This window comes from Onychomys torridus, chromosome 10, assembly GCF_903995425.1.
Source record: "Onychomys torridus chromosome 10, mOncTor1.1, whole genome shotgun sequence".
NCBI classification, from domain to species: domain Eukaryota; kingdom Metazoa; phylum Chordata; class Mammalia; order Rodentia; family Cricetidae; genus Onychomys; species Onychomys torridus.
The window spans coordinates 31,199,844-31,219,022 of NC_050452.1; the positions used below are offsets into that span (position 1 = coordinate 31,199,844).

At 51.4% G+C, this 19,179-nt stretch overlaps 1 protein-coding gene across 2 annotated transcripts in view; it reads right to left on the bottom strand.

Moving 5' to 3' along the window:
* The window catches only part of Wfs1 (wolframin ER transmembrane glycoprotein), a 52,235-nt gene that overhangs the window by 18,755 nt on the left and 14,301 nt on the right, over positions 1 to 19,179 (bottom strand). The window contains exons 1-2 of one of the 2 annotated variants that reach the window (XM_036200517.1): positions 7,515 to 7,651; positions 72 to 314 (exon numbers count right to left, since the gene is read on the bottom strand). In XM_036200517.1, the coding sequence (XP_036056410.1) occupies positions 72 to 309 (238 nt within the window). In that variant the 5' untranslated portion in view covers positions 310 to 314; positions 7,515 to 7,651. Of the gene's footprint in view, positions 1 to 71; positions 315 to 7,514; positions 7,652 to 19,179 lie in introns of those variants that run through there. The other variant, XM_036200516.1, reaches the window with a different exon arrangement.

Consider the following 19,179-nt stretch of genomic DNA (forward strand, 5'->3'; position numbering starts at 1 on the left):
ACGTGCCCACCCTGCTTCCCCAAGTTGCTGTGGGCTGAGGACTGCAGGACCTCCTGGACCTAATCCCTTACCAGCCTTATTTACTCCTTCTCGACTGCTGGCATGAGGGGCCCGTGGCCCCTCTGGAGTGGTGTCTTCCCCAGCACCCGGTCCAGCGCTGGGATCAGCCTGAGGTCTGGGAGCATGTGGTGCTTCAACCTTTTCCTGCTCCAGTGAGGCAGTGGCATTGAGCCGGGCCCGGGCCTGGGGCTGCGGTGCGGATGGAGGAGGTGGGCCTGAGGGGCTTGGAGGTGGAGTGCCGGAGTCCATCTTGCCTGCAAACAAAGAGGAGGGTCAGACATAACAAAAAGGCCCCTGAACCAGCCTGATGGTAAAACAAGGAACTGGGTGTGAGCTGCCAAGCTCAGCAATCTCATTTAATTTGACAGCCCTACGGGGGTGGCTTCCAGTTCCCATCTCCTCAGGTCAAGCCAGGTGACCTGGGGCTTTCGTGCCTTCATTTGAGAAATGAGGATGACATTGTTGACACTCAGAAAGATGGGGCGTGCAGTATACTGAACATAGATAGGTCCTGACCATGGGGGATGCATGGGGACCAACATGTGTCACCCAGCATCTGTGCAAGTAACTTTATCCGGAAAAATGAGTCTGTGCTGACGTGGTAGCAGAAGCTGTTTGAATGTGATCACACGGGCTTAGGCTGGTCCTAAGTTCAATTGGTGGGGTCCTTAGGAACAGACACAGCACAGGGGCCACATGGAGATGGACCAGAGGCTGCAGTCATACAGCTAGCTACAAGTAGCCAAACACCAAGGACTGACAGCCACCCCAGGAGCTGGAGAGGTGAGAATAGCCTGGAAGTCCAGAAGGATCAGGCCTGGACACATCTTGGCTTGAGCCTTTGGATTCCACAACAGCAGACCCACTGTAAACACACTAGTGAGCTTCAGTAAACACACCGATTTCTAATGGAAGCTTGAAGAAATGAACCCTGGCGCTGGAGAGACAGCTGTTAAGAGTACTGGGTGCTCTTCCAGAGGACCTGGGTTTGACTGCCAGCACCCTCTTGGCAGCTCACAACTGTCTAGCACTCTAATTCCAGTGGGCATGATGCTGTCTCCTGGCACCGCAACGCACACACATGGTATACATGCATACATACACACAGACAAAACTCTTATATACATAAAATCAAAACCAATCTTTTTTTTTTTTAAGAAGAAACAAGCACCCCGATAGGGTAAACATAGGTGATAAGGCTGAGGTAGGGGGCACAACTGGCAAATTCTGGGGACCAGGTCCTAGTCTCAGGACCACACACCCCAGCTTTTAACACACATTATGAAAAGCCAGTAGTGGGATGAGAAGTAACATCTAGAAGAGCCTGGAGATCAGTCAGTACTCAGCACTGGTGAAGGGGCTTGACCGGCCAGCAAAAGGGCCTTGCATGCTGCTTAGCAACTTGGAAAATAACAGGTCATCGTAATTAAGGCAGCCATGAGCAGAGACCGTGGAACAGCAAGCGCTGGAGGATCCCGAGCCTAGAAGGACTTTGAGGGGACAGAGACCCCTGAAACTGCTGGACCCCTGCACACTGGAGTGTGGTGAGACCATTCCTCAGATTCCCAAATGACCCTCCCCAAAGCCAAGGCCATATCTGTCCTCTTCATCACTTTTAAGGAAACAAGCTCAGGAGTCTCGTAATGAGGAAATAGAATTTTGATTCAAAGGGCCCCTGACCTCTTGGCTTGGGCTACCAACCATGCGATCCTGAACAGCCATGTGCCTTTCCAAGCATCAGTGTCCTTATCACCCTCCATGCTCAGGGTGACTGTGAGGGCAGGGGACCCAAGACCAAGCTGAAAAGGACCAGGTCTCAGCACCTAGCCCGGATCCTGGCCAAGTAGCTCCCTGATGGGTGGTTCTGCACAGGGAGCCACTAGAAAAGCCAGGGATGGACCCAGGCCTACATGCTCACAGACTCTTCCAGTTCTGTTCCACCCCTAACTACAAATGGGTCCCAGCAATGGGAGCTGTGTCCAAAGGGCAAAGCAGATTTCAATCTAACATTCTCCTGCATGGAGCAGAGTCCTTAATTCAATTTACTTTCTTATTTATGTTTTTTAAGCCCTTATTTTAAAACATTCCCCAGGGATATTTAAAACCAAAAAGCATGGCCAAACCTCATGAATCTGCTTGGAAATCAACGCAGGGTTCCGAGCTGTCTCCCAAATGCAGGCTTCCGGGAATGCCAATGCCTTGCAAATCTTGTCAGCTAGCCACATGTTCAGCCCCATGGGGGCATGTAGATCCAAGGGAACGTGTAGACCAATAGAGGGCTACACATCCACGGACCCACGGACCCACGGACCCACAAGGATATGCAAATTGGCAGGGGCTTCACACTCACAGGAACCCACAGACCCAAGGGGAGCCACAGCCAGCCAGCAGTACAGGGAGCATGGGGCTGGGTTCTCCACACAGAGCCGTTACTTAGGGGCTTGACCGGGCAGCAAAAGGGCCTTGCATGCCAGACCACCTCAGACTCAAGAAAGGTCACCTGCAAGCTGCCTCCTCCACTGGCTCCCCCGCCACAGAGCAAAGGTACCACTTTTCACTTTCACTAAAGGCAGACGGGGCTCTCCTACCCCACAGACACAAGGCACGGCACTGCCATTAGGCAAAAGCTCTGCTCAGTCCTCACATGCACATTCTGTGGGCTCCTCCAAGCCTAGCAAGGAGGAACACACCATCCCAGGTCCCTGGTGAAGAGACTGCTCAGCCTTTAATCTCCCCCATCGCCCAGACCCAGACTCTGAGGTCTGGGAGGAGGAGGAACTGTCCAAACAGCCTGAGGTTCTTTCTGGGGCTGGGTTCAAACCCACTCTTCCGATTCCTCCAACCTCAGCAAACATGTTGTTGCTGAAAGAGGCCTTGCGTGCTCCCTGCCCTTCTCCTGGTCCCTGCGCTGACACGCTGGCTGCCGTCCCATAGTACCTAGCAACTGCTACCTCCATGCTTGTGCCTGCAGCGGCCCCCCTCGGGAGCCCTCCTACCCCCTCAGCACAAAGTCTCACAACCTTCAGCTGCAGCTGCAGCTCCACTTTGGCCAGGGTTTCCCAAATGCCTCTACTGAGGCCCTAAACTCTAGCTCTCAGGGCTTCTGCCCAGCTTTCTCTCTGTGACGGAAAAGAGGCCACCTTCCTGACAACAGGACACTGCTTCATAACCACAGGTACCACGGGGAGTAGCTGCTTAGCTTCCGTGCCTCGGTTTCCCTACACCTTCCACATCAGGTGCAAAGGTAAAGGAGAAGGCCACCTGTAAATGGTGAGGCATTTAAAAAACAAAACAAAACAAAACAAAACAAAATCCCTAAATGGGGGCTGCAGGAATAGCTCAAATTGGAAAAAGCTTGCCAGGTATAAAGCTCTGAGTTCAGTCTCCAATCCCAAAGTAAAAACAGAAGTCTTATGGAGTAATCCTGGTGACGGGCTGATCCAGGAGGCTTGTGGGCTGGCCAGCCTAGCCTAGTTGGCGAGCTCCAGGCCAGTGAGAGGCCCTGTTTCGAACACCCAAGGTGGACAGTGGTTAAGAACAAGCACTAAGGCTGACCTCTGGCTCCCACATGCATACATGTGAACACACAGAGAGAGAAACCCAAGTGTGAAACCCTCTCCTTAGGTAAAAACACCTTATAAAAGGAAATGTCAGGGAATCAGGCTATGGGTGGCTGCTATGCTCCTAGGTAACTTACCATGCGCACACTGCAGTCAAAGCAAAACTATTCTAAGAAATCTGGAGTGGCTGGGCAGTGGTGGCACATACCTTTAATCCCAGCACTTGAAAGGCAGAGGCAAGAGGGTTTCTGTGAGTTCGAGGTCAGCCTTATCTACAGAGTGAATTCAAGGACATCCAGGACTCTTACACAGAGAAACCTTGTCTCAGGAAAATGAGGAGGAGGAGGAGGAGGAGGAGGAGGAGGAGGAGGAGGAGGAGGAGGAGGAGAGAAAAGAGAAGAAGAAAAGAAAAAGAAAAAGAAAAAAGAAAAAAGAAAGAAAGAAAGAATGAAAGAAATCTGGTAAGACAGGGTAGATGCAGGGAAATTCATTTCAGGTTCTGGGGGCACTGGCCAAGCCTAGTTTAGGTCAAAGAGCTTGTTAACTCAAAACAGTTCCCTGGAATTACTGGCTACAGAGACACAAGAATCAGACCATCAGATCTGACACTGGGAGAGGGGATAGGGGTGATGGTGTGTGGGGGGGAGGACCTGCTGGGTGCTGTTGTGAGCCCGGAAGTCAGGGCTGCACCTCAGGGTATACACCACGGCTTAATGAATGCAAGCTGGAGGCAGCCAGGTTTCAGGACACTGGGACTGATGGGGCTGAATGACCTTAGGCAAGTCCCTCCCTAGGGCTGGAAATCCCTGGCTGTAGAACAAGAACCTTGTCACCCAGCTCTGGTCCCAGGTCCATGGTAGCCAGAGCAGTGGCTTAGAACCCATCATTGAGTAAGATCCCAAAACACAGAGTGGCTGGCATTCTTTCCCTGTGAACACCAAGGCATATTTTTATCCCATCTAAACACAAATGTCAGTGTCGAGGAGCTGTGCTGAGGAGTGGCCATTGCCAGAGAGGCTACTCTGGACAGGGCTGCCTGACTGTGGTCTACAGAGGCTAGGACTATAAGACCACATGGAGCCTTCTATCCAGAAGGTTCTAATCCTCATAGGACAACTTCATTCTGCTCTGCAGGGGGTGGGGGGTGGTGTTGCCACTCTCTCAGTCCTTGGTAACAAGCCCCACAGGAAGTCAAGATGGCCAGCACGTCTATTTCCACATGGCACTCGTGAGAGACACCTGCAGGGCTCACACACAGAAACACCCCCCACAGCAATGCTTTGGTGTCCTGAGAGCCCAGTGATAAAGCCCTCAGCCCCCACATGGTACCCGCTGCCTAGCTATTAACCATGACCTTGTGTACAAAGAATCAAAGACAGAAAACAAAATATAATATTGTCAAGCAATGTTTAAAACAGATTTGGTCATCACTCTGGGTCTGTTTAGGATGAAAAACAAAACTTATCTGTAGGAAAAGATGGAAGAAATGCCCCTCCCCCACAGCAATACTTACTATTTCTGAATAAGGAACATAGGTAGTTATACTTTAGAATAAAAAAAATACATTTCCTTAATTTTCTATAATGAATGTGGAGCATTTGGGGAGTTAAAATGAAGCATTATTTTAAAATCCACCAGTGACCAAGCCCCTGGCTTAGGATGTCCACTCTGGCCTGGCCTGACCCAGCCCTCTGGCACAGGGCTGACCCTCAAGACAAGGTCACAAAGCCCTTGATGGCTCCCAGGTGCCTATTTTTGCCCAGAGTATTAAGTCCAAACCAAGGAACAGTCCAGCTCTCCCAATGTGACAAGTTCACAGGAACAGAGGGGGAGTGAACTGGGAGGGCATGATGCAATGGTGGGCAACCAAGCTTGTCATGTCTGGCACCTGCTCTGGGCTGGCTGTGTGGGTCAGGGGGCCTATCTTATGTCGGGCACTGGACTTCTCTGCCCAAGAGAAGATGCTCCAGGGCTAATCTTTGAGCATCTGTCTGGGTGGGAAGGTGATATCTAGTTAGACAGCCTGAGATGGAAAAGCCACAGTGACTGAATGGACAGAGAAGCCCTCATCTAATTGTGGGAAGGGCCACAGTAGGGACTTTGCAAAGGCCTGGCTGAGCCTTTGGGACAAGCAGAGAGAAGAGGAGATTTTCAGCATTAGATGTACCCGCGCCCTGGGGGAGGGAGGGGATAGATAGACAAACATCAGTCCCCTGGGGCCAGAAGACATGCCAGGCTAGGAGTGAGCGTGATCCCATAGGCCCAAGAATGGAAGAACTGCTGAGAATGTCTGGAGCCATGGGAGACCAGAGAGGGGAGTCGGGGCCATCCAGGCAGAGTGAGGGGCCTGGACAGGGCAAGCACTGGGGCAGATGGGAAGCCAGGAAAGACAGGAGGTTGGAACTGGATGAAGATGTAAGGAGAACTAAAAAATGGGGACTCAGAAGTGGCTTGGCATGTGGCTGGGGGCTTCAGCCCCTCCTAAAGTTGGAAAGGTGGGAGGAGAGGTGCCTTATAGAGCATAGTGCTCCCTACCCATTGTCACTGTGTCCTGGCAGGGACAAGGATGTGTCTGGTATCTGTCATACAGTGTAGGTATTTCTGGGGCCAAGATTGAGCTAGGTCTCTGTGTGACCAGCCCTAAACCTTCTGAAGCCATAGGGGAAGCCAGCACTGGGGTGTTCCCCACATTTTTCCACCTGGGAAAAAAGGTGAGGAGCCTCTCCACCCAATGTTGCCTGTGTCTGAGGAGGTGCAAGGAACATGCAGAAAGGAAGTGCATAAAAGAACCTCTCTTTAGATCCCTAGTCAGATGAAAATACCTGTGAGTGTCATCAGCACCATAGAGACAGAGGTCAGCAGCTGGGGAAGATGGGAAGGCAGCCCCTGTGCTTCTCATGGACATCAAGAGTCGAGGGCACAGCTCTGAGTGAGTGATGGATCCTAGAGACGGGGAAAGTCCCAGCCAACCACCAGGGGTCATTGTCCAAGGTGAGGGAGGTAGGCTGCACTTGCTTGCTGGGGGCAGAGGTTCATTAGCTCTGTCCATTAGCTGTGTGGTCCTGGCCAGGCCCCAAATTCACTGAGCCTCTGGTGTGAAATGGAAACTGTAAGTTCTACCCCTGTGACTAGAGGCTCGCTGGCAGTGCCAGGTGGCGGTGGCAGGGAGATAGTTCTAAGGAACCCAAACGCTGGTTTATTGGGATCTCATATAACATCAACTAACCAAATGCGGTGAAAGGACGCAGCTCCAATCACACCCAAAAGGGCAGGGTCAGATTTTCCAGAAGGCTGACCAGTCATCTGACCTGAACCTAAGTTTCCCAAGGTGCGGTGCATACCAGAGGTGTGGGCACACCACGGCCAGTGGTTCATACTAGGGTGGGTCACTCCATGCAGGCTCCAAGGGTTCCCGCTGTCCTGCCTCCTTCACTGAGGACCCAAAGGAGGAGAGAAACAGCCAGACTGTTCCGGGGTGGGCTGAGCCCCTACACGCCCCAGGGATCAGGTCTTGTGCGGCCCTGCGAAGGGGAGGCGGGGGAGGTAGGGCATGATGGGGCAGTTCTGGGGCGCGGACAGTCTGTCAGACCAGCTGTCCCATCCGCGGTACAGTCTCACGGTGAGATTTGCAGGCATGCCCGGGACTCCGGGGCAGTACGAGGGGCGCGCGGCTGGGGCACACCCCATTCGGGTGGGACAGCAAGCGTCTCGGGCTCTGCGGAGCAGCGAGAGTCCTGGCCTCCAACTTCTAGCAACTTGGAGTTGACTTGGGGCCCGGCCACCCATCAGGGGAAACTGAGGCCGGCAGAGCTGCGCCTCCCAGCGCTCCGGAACCCTCCTTGCTGCTGCATAACCAGGGCTAAGGCCACAGCACAACGATCCCGAAGTACTCACCGGCCGCCGTGCTGGGCCTCCTAGCCCGCCGGGAAGTTGCTCAGGAACCGCGGAGATTGCTGCGGCCAGGAAAGCAAGCGAGGCGGAGCGCGCGGCCCTGCATCCAGCGCGGCCACGGCCAAGGGGCGGGGCCTGGGCGGGGCCTCCGCCACTCTCCATTCCTCAAGCGACTCCCAGGGACTCGGCTCGCTGAGCGGCTGGTGTGCCTGCCAATCACCGAGTGTTCTCGCCAATCACGGTGCGCCTCGCCTTGCTTCGCCGAGCTCTCTTAGGTCCACTAGCGGACAGATGGCGCCCGGAGGGCGGGTGCGGCCGGCCCACAGTGAAAGTCTCCGGAGTGAACTCGGCCTGGGTCCTGCCCCCTAGCCGCCCCGCCTCCAGGACGTTTCTTTCTTGACCTAAGCTTGTGAGCTTGCTGAGTAACAGGTGGTTGGACCCAGGAGCAAGAGTCGCGCCACCTTTCGCTCTTCTCTGCACCGTGGGGCTCCTCCATCTTCACACTTCAGACCGGGTATTGCAGTGCGTAATTACTGACGGCGCGCGATTCGTGCCAGGAGCCCTAATTCCGACCATCGAGATACACAGAGGACTCCCCAGTGTAGCAGCAAGTACAAAATAAATGTGGCCCGAGTAAGCGTGCACATGCCACCAAATACCGCTTTAAATGAGCAAAACCAAACTCAGACTAGCACGCTTTTAAGTTAGCCAGACAACAATGCCTGCCTGACTCAGGCAGTTGGAAGGCCCCTTCTTTCTGATCCTCTTTTTGGTGTCTGAGAGGTGTGGTTTGGAGATCAGAGCTATGGTCTAGTTTCTGTGTTCCTTTCTTTGGACCACACAACCCACTGCACGGAAAAATTGTCCTGCTTATGTGCAGCAACCGTCGTTCAGGCTTACAGAGATAGGACCTCCAGCGTGTCAGGAGGAGGTAGTCCAGGTAGCTTTGGAGATGGTCTCCGTCCACGGAACCCCTCCAACCGTGCTCTGTCAAAGGCCCATGGTTCACCAGATACTTTGATTCTGCAGCTGCTGGGGGCGGGGAAGATACGGGGCGCGCGGCGGGGGGGGGGGGGGGGGGGGGCTAATTTTCTCACGTATCCCAGAGAAGCTCACGGAAGAGGAAGGAAGCTCATCCCAGCAGCAGGGCTCTGCCCTGGCTGCATCTGGGGCCCTTTCAGAAAGGTAGGTTTTCTGGTTCACCTCTGTGTGGGGGGGACTGTTTCCCGTGGTGGTGGTTGTTGTTGGTGGTGGTGGTGGTGGGAGTTCAGGTCGCAGGAGCACCACATGCCAGTGGCTTTTTCAGACCTATAGCCATTTCTTACCAAAACAAGTTTCTGGGAGTTGTTTGGAGGAATGACTTTTTTAAAAAAATTTTAAAACCTTTCCCAATATGGAAAAAGAAAAGTGGCCCCTGCAGTAGCAATTCACATTTCCATGGTAACTAATTGTCTTAATGCATTTTCTGTTGCTATGACAGAATATCCGGGATTGGGTAATTTGCAAAGGAAAGAAGTTTATTTGGCTCATTGTTCTGGGGGTGGGAGAAGGCAGGATCAGGCAGAAGCATGTGGCAAGGGCCTTGTCCTGCTTCAACGTGTGCAGAAAAACAGAAGGGTAGGTAGGATGTGAAGAGTAGAATGCACAAGGCACCACATTCTGTGGCCTGCTCAGTAGAAACTAATTAAATGATTGTAATTAATGCACCTCTCCGAAAGACTTCAACTCCTTTAGTGACCTAACCACTTCAAAGGCCCCATCTCTTCTAAACTCTTCACAGTGGGAAACACACTGCTAATATAAAAGTACTTTAACTGATACATAAAACTTAATACAGGTATATGGGTACTGTTTGAGGAGCACACACACACACACACACACAAACACACACATACACATTTAAATCAGGGTAAACATAGCTCCAACATTTGTCATCGCTTGATGATTTTCTTCTATTTTTGAGATTCATAGCACATCACCATAAGCATAGGGCCACTTTACTCTGTGACATCCACCAGAATGTCTCCCTCCTCTGACTCAGTGTCCACCTCCCACCTCTCCCCATCCCACCTCCTGCAAACCACAGCTCAACCACACACCTGTTCCCTCCTCCTGGGAAGCACTTCCCTCCCAATTATCTCTTAGGCATTTAAAAGTTCTTTAAAAACCAATTTGGTAAAGGTTGTTTTTGTTTTTCTTTTTGTTTTTTTTCCACACTTGGGCCACCTCCCCTCCATCTGGGAGGGCTGGGGCTTGGCCCACCCTGAAGATTAGCATCTTGTTCACACTTGCCAGGCTCAGCATAGCTAGGCTTGCTCTAGCTAGGCTTTGCCTACTCGTTCTTTATGGCCTCTAAGAGCATGCACAGCCTGGTCATCCACCACTGCTGGCCACTGTCTGGGAGATCACATAGCCTGACTCTCACTCAGCATGCTGCCTAAGCTGCCACACAGAGACCAGAATGGGGCAAGGGCACGGAGAGTACACATGGAACAAATCGTCCTGTGGCTGAGGGAGGAGAGTTGAGGAAAACTGCCTCTGACCGTGCAGGGTCTCAAGATGCAGTACCATGCTGCCTTCTCCATGGCAGATGAAAAAGAACAAAGTCATAGGCAAATCCGAAAGGAACAGTGCGAGTGAGGGCCAGTTAGCAACCTGGAAGGTAACTCGAGGAGCGGGCAAATAATGAGGAGGGAAAACACAAACCACACCAGACTGGGAGGCTGGCCCAGTGGGTGAGGGCACTTACTACATAAGCCTGAGTGAGGACCTGGGCTCGACTCCTTAACACTCACGTAAAAAGTTGGGTGCAGCCACATGTTTGACTCAAACCACAGCTCTGGGGGGCTGGAGAGATGGCTCAGAGGTTAAGAGCACTGGCTGCTCTTGCAGAGGTCCTGAGTTCAATTCCCAGCAACCACATGGTGGCTCACAACCATCTATAATGAGGTCTGGTGCCCTCTTCTGGCCTGAAGGGATATATGCAGACAGAATACTGTATACATAATAAATAAATAAATCTTTAAAACAAACAAACAAACAAACACACAGCTCTGTCGGTGGTCAGAGACAGGCAGATCCCTAGAGGTTGCTAGCCCCCAGTCTAGCTCCAGGTTCCGTGGGAGACCCTGTTTCAAGGGCGTAAGGTGGAGAGAGTGATAGAGCAGGGCATCCCACCTCCTCCTCTGGCCTCTGCATTCATAAACAGAAGCATGCACCCACCCACATAGACTACCCATGTCACACACATACATCACACACAAGCACATACATCCACACACATACTGAAAAGAAGATGAGCAGGAGGAGGAAGGGATGGAGGAAGAGGAGTTAATGATCTAAAAAGACATCCCGAGAGGAGCGCTATGTAGTTAACAGAAGCCCCGCCGGGAACTGGAGGGAAGGAGAAAGAAGAGCTGGGTAGTGACTCTGGGCTGCACATGTACCTTGTGACCCAAGGAAATGGAGAAATACGTGTGGGATGTCAGCAAGGAAGAGTCACATCCAAAGGAGGGGAGAGTCCCAGTGGCACCACGCCTCTGGGGGCCTGTGGAGCAAAATCAAGTCTCCCTCCCCTGTAGTGACAGGACTCCTGTGTCTTGCATGTTTCCTTCCTTGTACCTGACAGATGAGTGGTGGCAAACAGCTGGGCTCAGCCACCTTATAGAGGGAAATAGTCAGGAAGTTCCGCCCTGACGGGGACATCCCAAACATAGTGGGGACCACTAGACAGAGTACAGCTGGAAACAGGAAGTGGTGGCCAGCAGTGGTTCTCAGCTTCTGATTTGATCGGAGCCATAACTTTCTGCTGGGGATGCCAAGTGGGGCTCTCAAATAATACACCACCAGCTCCTCCCAGGAAAGTCTACAACTAAAAAATATAACCTAGCTTCTCTTAGAGAAGTCAGGACAGTCTGTGATCACATATGACTGGGGAGAGGGAGGAAGGAAGGAAGGAAGGAAGTCTAGTTTGGAGAGAAAGCAGGGCATGAAAGGCTCCTTGAGGGGTACCACTGCCATTTACTTTTAATGCTTTAAAGGGAAAAAAAAATATTTGTGGCTCAGGAATCAGAAAGATGTCGTTAGTGGGAAAGTGGCAGAGAATTTCCGAATTAATGTGGAAGTTAGGCAGGGCCAGAGGACCAATAAGGAAGCAGGATTGAGGGTTCCTGTCGAAGTGATAAACACCACCACCCAACACCTTGGGGAGGAAAGGGTTTATTTCGGCTTGTGGGTCCAGAACACAGTCTATCATGAAGAAAGTCATGAAAGGGCAGGAACTTGAAACAGGAACCTGGAGGCAGAAACAGAAGCCATGGAGGAGTGCTGCTTACTGGCTTGCTCCTTATGCTTTGCTCAGCCTGCTTTCTTATAGCACCCGGGACCACCTGCCTTGTTTTCCTCCCACATCCTAATCCTAATTTCTTCCTATGATGTCACGATGTTCAGATTCTCCACTCAAGTGCCCCCCCTCGCTCCCCATAACTCCCTTTTGCTGACAGGATTCAGTGACTTCTTCCCAGGTCTACATACAGGCACTGGGCTACACCCAAACTCACAGACAGAGGCTGGTGAATTGTTTTCAGGAGAGCTGAACTGGAACTTTTCCAGGCTTCTGGTATGCTAGGAAATTAATCAACGATATCAGGTCCTGATTGCTGAATGCTGTAAATGGAACCATGCAAATGTGATTAAGTTAAGGGTCCAGGACTGGCCTGGGTGTAGGGCTGGGCCTTAGATGTAATCATGGTTCTCCTTCTGGAGAGAGAAGCAGGAGGTTTGGACCATATAGAGAAGAAGATGAATCTGGGTCAAAGAGAGGTCAGAGATGCTATACTTGGAAGGATGTGGTGGCAACCGGCCACCACTGGAAGCCGGAAGGGGCAAAATGGCTTCTCCTTGGTGACAGCCCAGTGATAGCGACTTCAGAGGGCTAGCTCCAGAATGGTGGCAGGTACATCTCAGTGGTTGAAGGCCCCCAAGTTATCACAAGGCAACCACAGGAAATGAACAGTCAGTGATAACATGCCAGGATTATGGCCCTGTGGTACCTGGTACCCAGCCAAGTTCCCATAGATAAGCCTGGGTGTGAAAATTCTGGTCTTTCACAAGGATGGCCTTGGGGAGAGTGTGGTCAACCCCTTGGCATTTAAACAGACATTCATCAAATGAAAGACTCAGTGCCCATAGGATAAGCATGGAGTACTGAACACAGTGGCTGGCCCCTGAGTGACCAGGTCAAATGTTTCAGAGACTTATCCTATGTGGTGGTTTGAAAGAAAATAGTGTCATAGGGAGAGGCACCATTAGGAGGTGTGGCTTTGTTGGAGTAGGTGTGACCTTGTTGGAGGAAGTGTGTCACTGTTAGGGTGGGCTTTGAGGTCTGTGCTCAAGCTACGCTCAGTACAGAGGTCACTTCCTGTTGCCTTTAGATCAAGATGTAGGACTCTCAGCTCCTTCTCTAGCACCATGTTTGCCTGCAAGCCTCCATGTCCCGCCTTGATGATAATGGACTAAACCTCTGAAATTTTAAGCCAACCCCAAGTAAATGTTTTTCTTTATAAGAGTTGCTGTGGTCATGGTGTCTCTTCACAGCAATAGAAACCCTAAGACACCATATCCATCCCCGTAGCCTGAATCTGGGACTTTTAGCCCTATGGTTGATAGAGGTAGCACATGGAGCAGGACAGGATTGACCAGTTACATCAGCACCCAATGAGCTAGGCCCAGGAATCTGCATTTTATTAGGTTCCCTGGGGACTCTGATATATAGGGCCACTGTACTGGCTAGTTTTGTGTCAACTTCACACAGGGTAGAGTCACCTGGGAAAAGGGACCTTCAAATGATAAAATGTCCCACCAGATTGGCCTGTGGACAAGTCTGTTGTGCATTTTCTTAATTAGTGATTGATTTGGGAGGGACCAACTTACTGTGAGTGGTGCCACCCCTGGGCAAGTGGTCCTGGGTTCTATAAGTTCATAGTATTTTATCACAGCAACAGAAACCTAACTAATACAGACACTTTACCCATGGCTGCCAAGCCAGCTGGTCATGTGATTGATCAGTCACCATGCCGGCAGCATCACTGCCATTAGAGTAGAAATGCAGAGCCCAACCCTAGACCACCCCGCTCAGGGCTTCACTTTAACAGGATGCCTGTGAGACCTGGAGACATCATTGTAGGCAGGAGGCCCCCATTCCACATTATACTTGGGGAGCATGTTCCCCAACCCCAGTGACTGGGCTGAATTCCATGGGCGTCCTGGGACTAGGTGCACATGATCACCTTTAAAATTTAGGCAGTTATGAGGTCTTCCTGATCATGCTAAGCTCACCCCCTCCCCAGGTCCATTGTGCAGGCTTCCCAGGCTTTGACTGCATCAGACTGTTTTGCTGTTTGGGCTCCAAGGATCTTCCCAACACCCTGTAACCTGTCTGTCCCCCTGGCAAAGATGGAGGTTCCTAAGGGTCACACTGTGCAGCTGCTGAATGGCAGAGCCCCTGTTTTCCTACCCCCCTCTCCCCCACCTTCTAGCACAGCCCTGGGCAGCATCCCCCACACCCCGTTCCATCTTTCCCTCATTCACCCAAGCGGCACCCACTCCACTGTCTTCTGGGAATCGCAGTACAAGCAGTAGGAGTTTGAGTTGGTGACGGTCACACGGCTCGTGTCACAGGGCTGTGAGCTACATCAGGCCCACGACTACCAACACCTCCACACTTCCCAGTGTGCACACACACTCCATTGTCTCTCCGAGCTCTGAACCTCTGTGTGAGTCTGAGTCGTGATTTACCCACCTCTGAAGGCAGAGAGAGGCAGCCAACGGCGCACCACCGCCTGCCAGTGAGTCACCCGGTGCATTGGGAAGTTTCACGCGGGGAGAGTGTGGGGGAACTGCAAGAAGGGCGAGGCCCCTTGGAGGAGGACCATTGTCTGAGGATGTCTGCTCCCAGGCAGCCCACTGAGTCACCGCGTCGAAACAGGTGGCTTCCAATGCCCGGGCCCTTACTGACATCGTGGGTGGGTCACTGGAAGAGTGACCATGGAAGTGTCCCCGGGGCCTCGGGGGTGCTTCAGGGGTGGCAGTTCACACATCCCAGGCTGTCACAGAGATAGACGCAGTGGCAGTGGCACTACCAACTGAGCATGCCAGAGTACGCAGCATGGTGTGTCCTTGGGTCTGTCTTGTCATGGGAAGAAGCAGGAAGGCTACAGCTACTTGGACAACCCCTGCTGTGCCCCATAGGCAGGAGTGAGAGGGTCTGAGGCACCCTCCCCCTCACCCCCCATCTCCCAAGGGGTCAATTGGCCAGCTAGAAATAGAAGAACTGGTTAGCCTGGGGGAATCTGGGCAGAGCCAAATGAGAAAAAAGTTGGGAAAAAAAAGTTGGTGGTGCAGATCCCTGAAGGGAGATGGTTTGCCTTCAGGGGTGAGCATCAGTCAGGGAAGGCTCCCAGGAGGAGGTGCTGACTCCATTCCTCCCCCATTTGACCTCTTCCTCCTCTGCTTTTTAATAAACTTCATTGTTTGGAGAAGTTTAAGCTTCACAGCAAAACGAAGCAGAAAATCCTGGACATCACATTACCCCTCCCCGTCTCTGCCCGGTCTCCCCCACTGTGGACTTTCAGTTCCCGGCGGTACCAGCAGGTCATTATCTCCCTGGAGCTGGACCTTATCTCTGGGATCTCGGTCCTGGATGCTCTCTGGGTTGATCCCAGAGGTAGACAAAGGGATCGTGAAGGCTCAGGAAGAACGCATCACTGGCCTAGACGTCTAGTCTGTCCACTGTTCCTTTGTCCCCACTGTTCTCCTGGCCTGGGTCCTTTGAGGCAACGGGCAGCAGCCCAGTGGCCATCTCTCTCTTAGCGTCTATCACTAGATGCTCCCCTCGTGGCCCCATGGTTCTTTCTCCCCTAGTGCTGAGTGACATTTCCTTGTCAGGACCCTTCACCCAGTCACAGCTCAAGGCATCTTGGTTTTCAAGAGCAATTGCCTTTAAGTCAGGTGGCTGAGCCTGGACAGGGACATCAGTAAATCTGGCCCATGAGGTGCCCTTAGACCCGCAGAAATCCCATGGTCCTCTCTGAGCACCCCCTCAATAGACTCTGGGCTGTGCAGCTGACCCAGTGCAACATGAGACATGGTGGTCTGCCAGACCTGGCGTTCTGTAGTCACTTCAGGGGTCAGTGGCTCCTCTCCCTGAACCATACCCGATGGCTCATTTAGTCCATGGGACAGCCTCAGGAAGAGGATGTTGTTCCCATCACAGAGCAGGAAGCCACAGCTGTGAAAGGTTGAAAGGTATGCCCAGAGCCACTATGGACAGCTTCTGGGTCCAAGTGTTCCCAACCCCCCTTGCAATGTGCCCTACACTCAGTGTTCAAAACCCAACAGGTGTGCCCAGAACATTTCCTGTGGCTCCAAAGAAGAGACGCTAAGAACATCTCACACACCCAGGCTGCGGGTTGGAGGCGGTGCATGGCATCCACCCCTACTTCTGCTGTGAAGCGCTTTCAGCCCCAAGTCCCCACTGTCATCCTTACAAAGCCCAGGGCTGGTGGGAGGGGAACGCCTTGTTCTATGGAGCAGGAAACAATAGAGGAAAATCTTCAGCAATGCAGAACTTCAGATTTGAGGAGGAACTGAAAATTGCCCAATTCAGAAGCCTTCCAAACTTTCAACACCCTCGAGGCTCAGCTTAGACCTGTGGAGACATGGGGGAGAGGGTGAGGGGTTTCTGATGCTGACAGGAACCTTGTGGACAGTTGAGTTGTGACCTTAGATACTCTTTGAGTTCTGCATATAGCCTCCATATATGCTGTCAGATGTATGTAGATACGGCAGAGATTTTCTCCCACTGTGCATTCTGTCTCCACTCTGTTAATTGTCTCTTTGCTGCACACAAGCTTTTAAAGTTCCTGTGATTATTCCCTAGGCATTTAGAGTCCTTTTCAGAAAGTCTTTGCCGGTGCCAAGATCTTAAAATATTTTCCCTTTGTTTTCCCATAACAGCTTCAAAGTTTGAGGTCTTCCGTTAAGGTCACCGGTCCATTTGAGATTGATTTTTGCACAGGGCGAAAGACAGGGATCTAGTTTCACCCTTTCCGTGTGGGTATCCAGGTTCCCTGCACTTGGATCAAAGGGTCTGTCTTTTCTTCAGCCTATGTCTTTGGTCCCTTCCTCAAATATCAGGTGGCTGGAGCTTTGTGGGTTTGTTTAGGGCTTGTGTCTGATGCCTGCTTGTTTGCGTCTGTGATGGTGCCAATGCTGTTTCTGTTACTGTGGCTCTGTAGATATTGTGGTACCCTCAACACTGCTCTTTTTGCTCAGGATTACTTTGTCTATTCAGAATCTTAGGTGTTTCCATTTGAATTTTATCGTCTTTTTTTTTTTTTTTTTTTTGTTCTGTGTGGGTACAGAATGACATTGGGATTTTGATGGGGAATATTGAATCTGAGTGTTGCTCTGTAATATAGCTGTTTTCACAATATTAATTCAGCTGGTCCATCTGTGAGCATGGGAAGTGTTCCCATCTTTTAGGCGCTTTTGCAATTTTCCTCCTTCAGTGTCTAGAAACTTAATTGTAAAGCTCACACAGCCCCTTGATTAGGTTATTCCTAACCTGGGTGTGTAGTTTTTGAGAGTGTTGTGAATGGGAGAGTTTTCCTGTTATTTCTTCCACATATCCAGTGCTGCTGTTCCTAACGATTGTTGGTTTTTCATGTTGATTTTGTATCTCCTTTACCTAATCAACTTATCATGTCTAAGGGTTTTCTGATATAGTCTCGAGGCTACTAGATTTTATTTTAATAAGAAAGTGTGTGTGTGTGTGTGTGTGTGTGTGTGTGTGTGTGTGTGTGTGTGTGTAGAAAGACACAGGCCTCCATGCTGATAGTGATGGAGCAACCAGAACTGTTAAACACACTGGCCTTTTTCTTCAATGGAAGGGATATGTATACCCGTTTTCCATCCAGAAGCCTAGGAGGGGTGCTGTTTAACAGTCTGGTGATCTTATACTATCTGTAGATGCAGGTCTCACCTGAATAACCCATTCTTAGGAAAGAGGTCCCATGTACTTCGCCAAAGAGTTTGCTATTACAAACCCTTTTTCTAGACCCTTATCCTGAGCACCGTTTCTCAGTCAGAAGAACCCATTCTTCGGGGAGAGGTCACAAGTGACTTGTAAAAGACATGTGCTTTGCAAAGGAGTTTTCATGTAGTCATGCCTGAAGCTTTATTGTGATAATTGTCACGAGGAAACCCTTTTCCAAAGTTGTGCTGTATTTAAATATGTCAAAACCAAACCGCTTGGGGTCAGACTCCAGGCCTGGCTAACTAAGTCATTCTGAACCGGTTTTCTCCTTGCTTCCTGCACTTTGCTCCTCTGCCAAGTCAGTAGAGCCCACAGGAACCCCCTCAGTCAGGCTTGTGGCCAGTGCCTTTGCCCCCGAGCCATCTTGTTCCCCTCTCCCCCCACATTAATTTTCGAGACACCTGGCTTTGCAAAACCGTCATCTAAGCTGCTTCACTTTTGCTGCTCTGAGTCTCCGGTACTCTTGTGATGAATGGAGATTCCTGTTTCTCACACTGAACCCATCGCATGCCCTTTGTGCCCGCTGTTCCTTCTGCCTGGATGCTGTTCCCTAAGCCCACACAACCACCCCCAATTTCTGACACATGAGTCACCTCCTGGGGCTTTCCCTGACCACCACGTGGGACCCTGCCTGTCCTCTAGCCTGCCCTCCTGGGTGCCACAGGCTCACTCCTAGGACGTTGTCTGCCTGTCTTTCATAAGAACAGGAACCCATTACTGGGCAGACATGTTAGGACCATGGGCAGCCCCTATACCCAGTCTTCCTCTACTGGCAAGGCCAATACACTGCCCTGGCAGCTGCTCCTGGAAGGGCTGATGAGTTCTAACTGCTCCAGTCCAGGGGCCTTGGATGAAGAAACAGCATTGGGATGCAGCTCCTGGCTTTTAGACAGTTGGGCTCCATTCCTTGCTCTACCATGACTGACCCATAGGGTCTTAGGATTTCCTGCTTCGTGCTATGTTTCGCTACTAAGGTTCAGAGTCTTTGCAGCAAAGAGACCAAAGTACTGTTGCCTCCAGAGGACTGGAAACCTTCACACCCAGGTATGGCAGAACCCCAATTTCAGCAAGCCCCAGGTCTCCCAGGGTAGATCACAGGCAAGGAGTGTGTTCTACTTGTGGACACAGGGGTGTAGAGCCATCTTCCATTTCCTTGGAAAGTTCTGGGGCCTAGCAGAGAAGGTTGAAGAAAAAAATGACCCCCACTGTCTGACCTTCAGCCTTGGAACCAGAAGGGACTCTGGGAACCTTGCAGCCCAAATATCTGTACATCGTGCCTAGAGACACTCATCCCAGACAGGAGACAGGTCTTGGTCACAGTGGGAGCCACGCAAGCACCAGGTGTCTAAGGCCTGGGTCCCTGGGCCCCTGGGCCCAGCATGTTGGCCTGTGCCCTGGGGTTTCCATGGTGGGAATCAGCCTCTTAATTTTGATCGATATGCCCATTGCAAAGAATTTTCCAATGATTGTTGTTGCAGTTGGGCATAGGCTCCCATACTGGGATCTAGGTGGAAAATCATGTTTTGAATTTGTTTTTCCTTTCAGACTGTCTGGCAAACCGATTCTCTAATG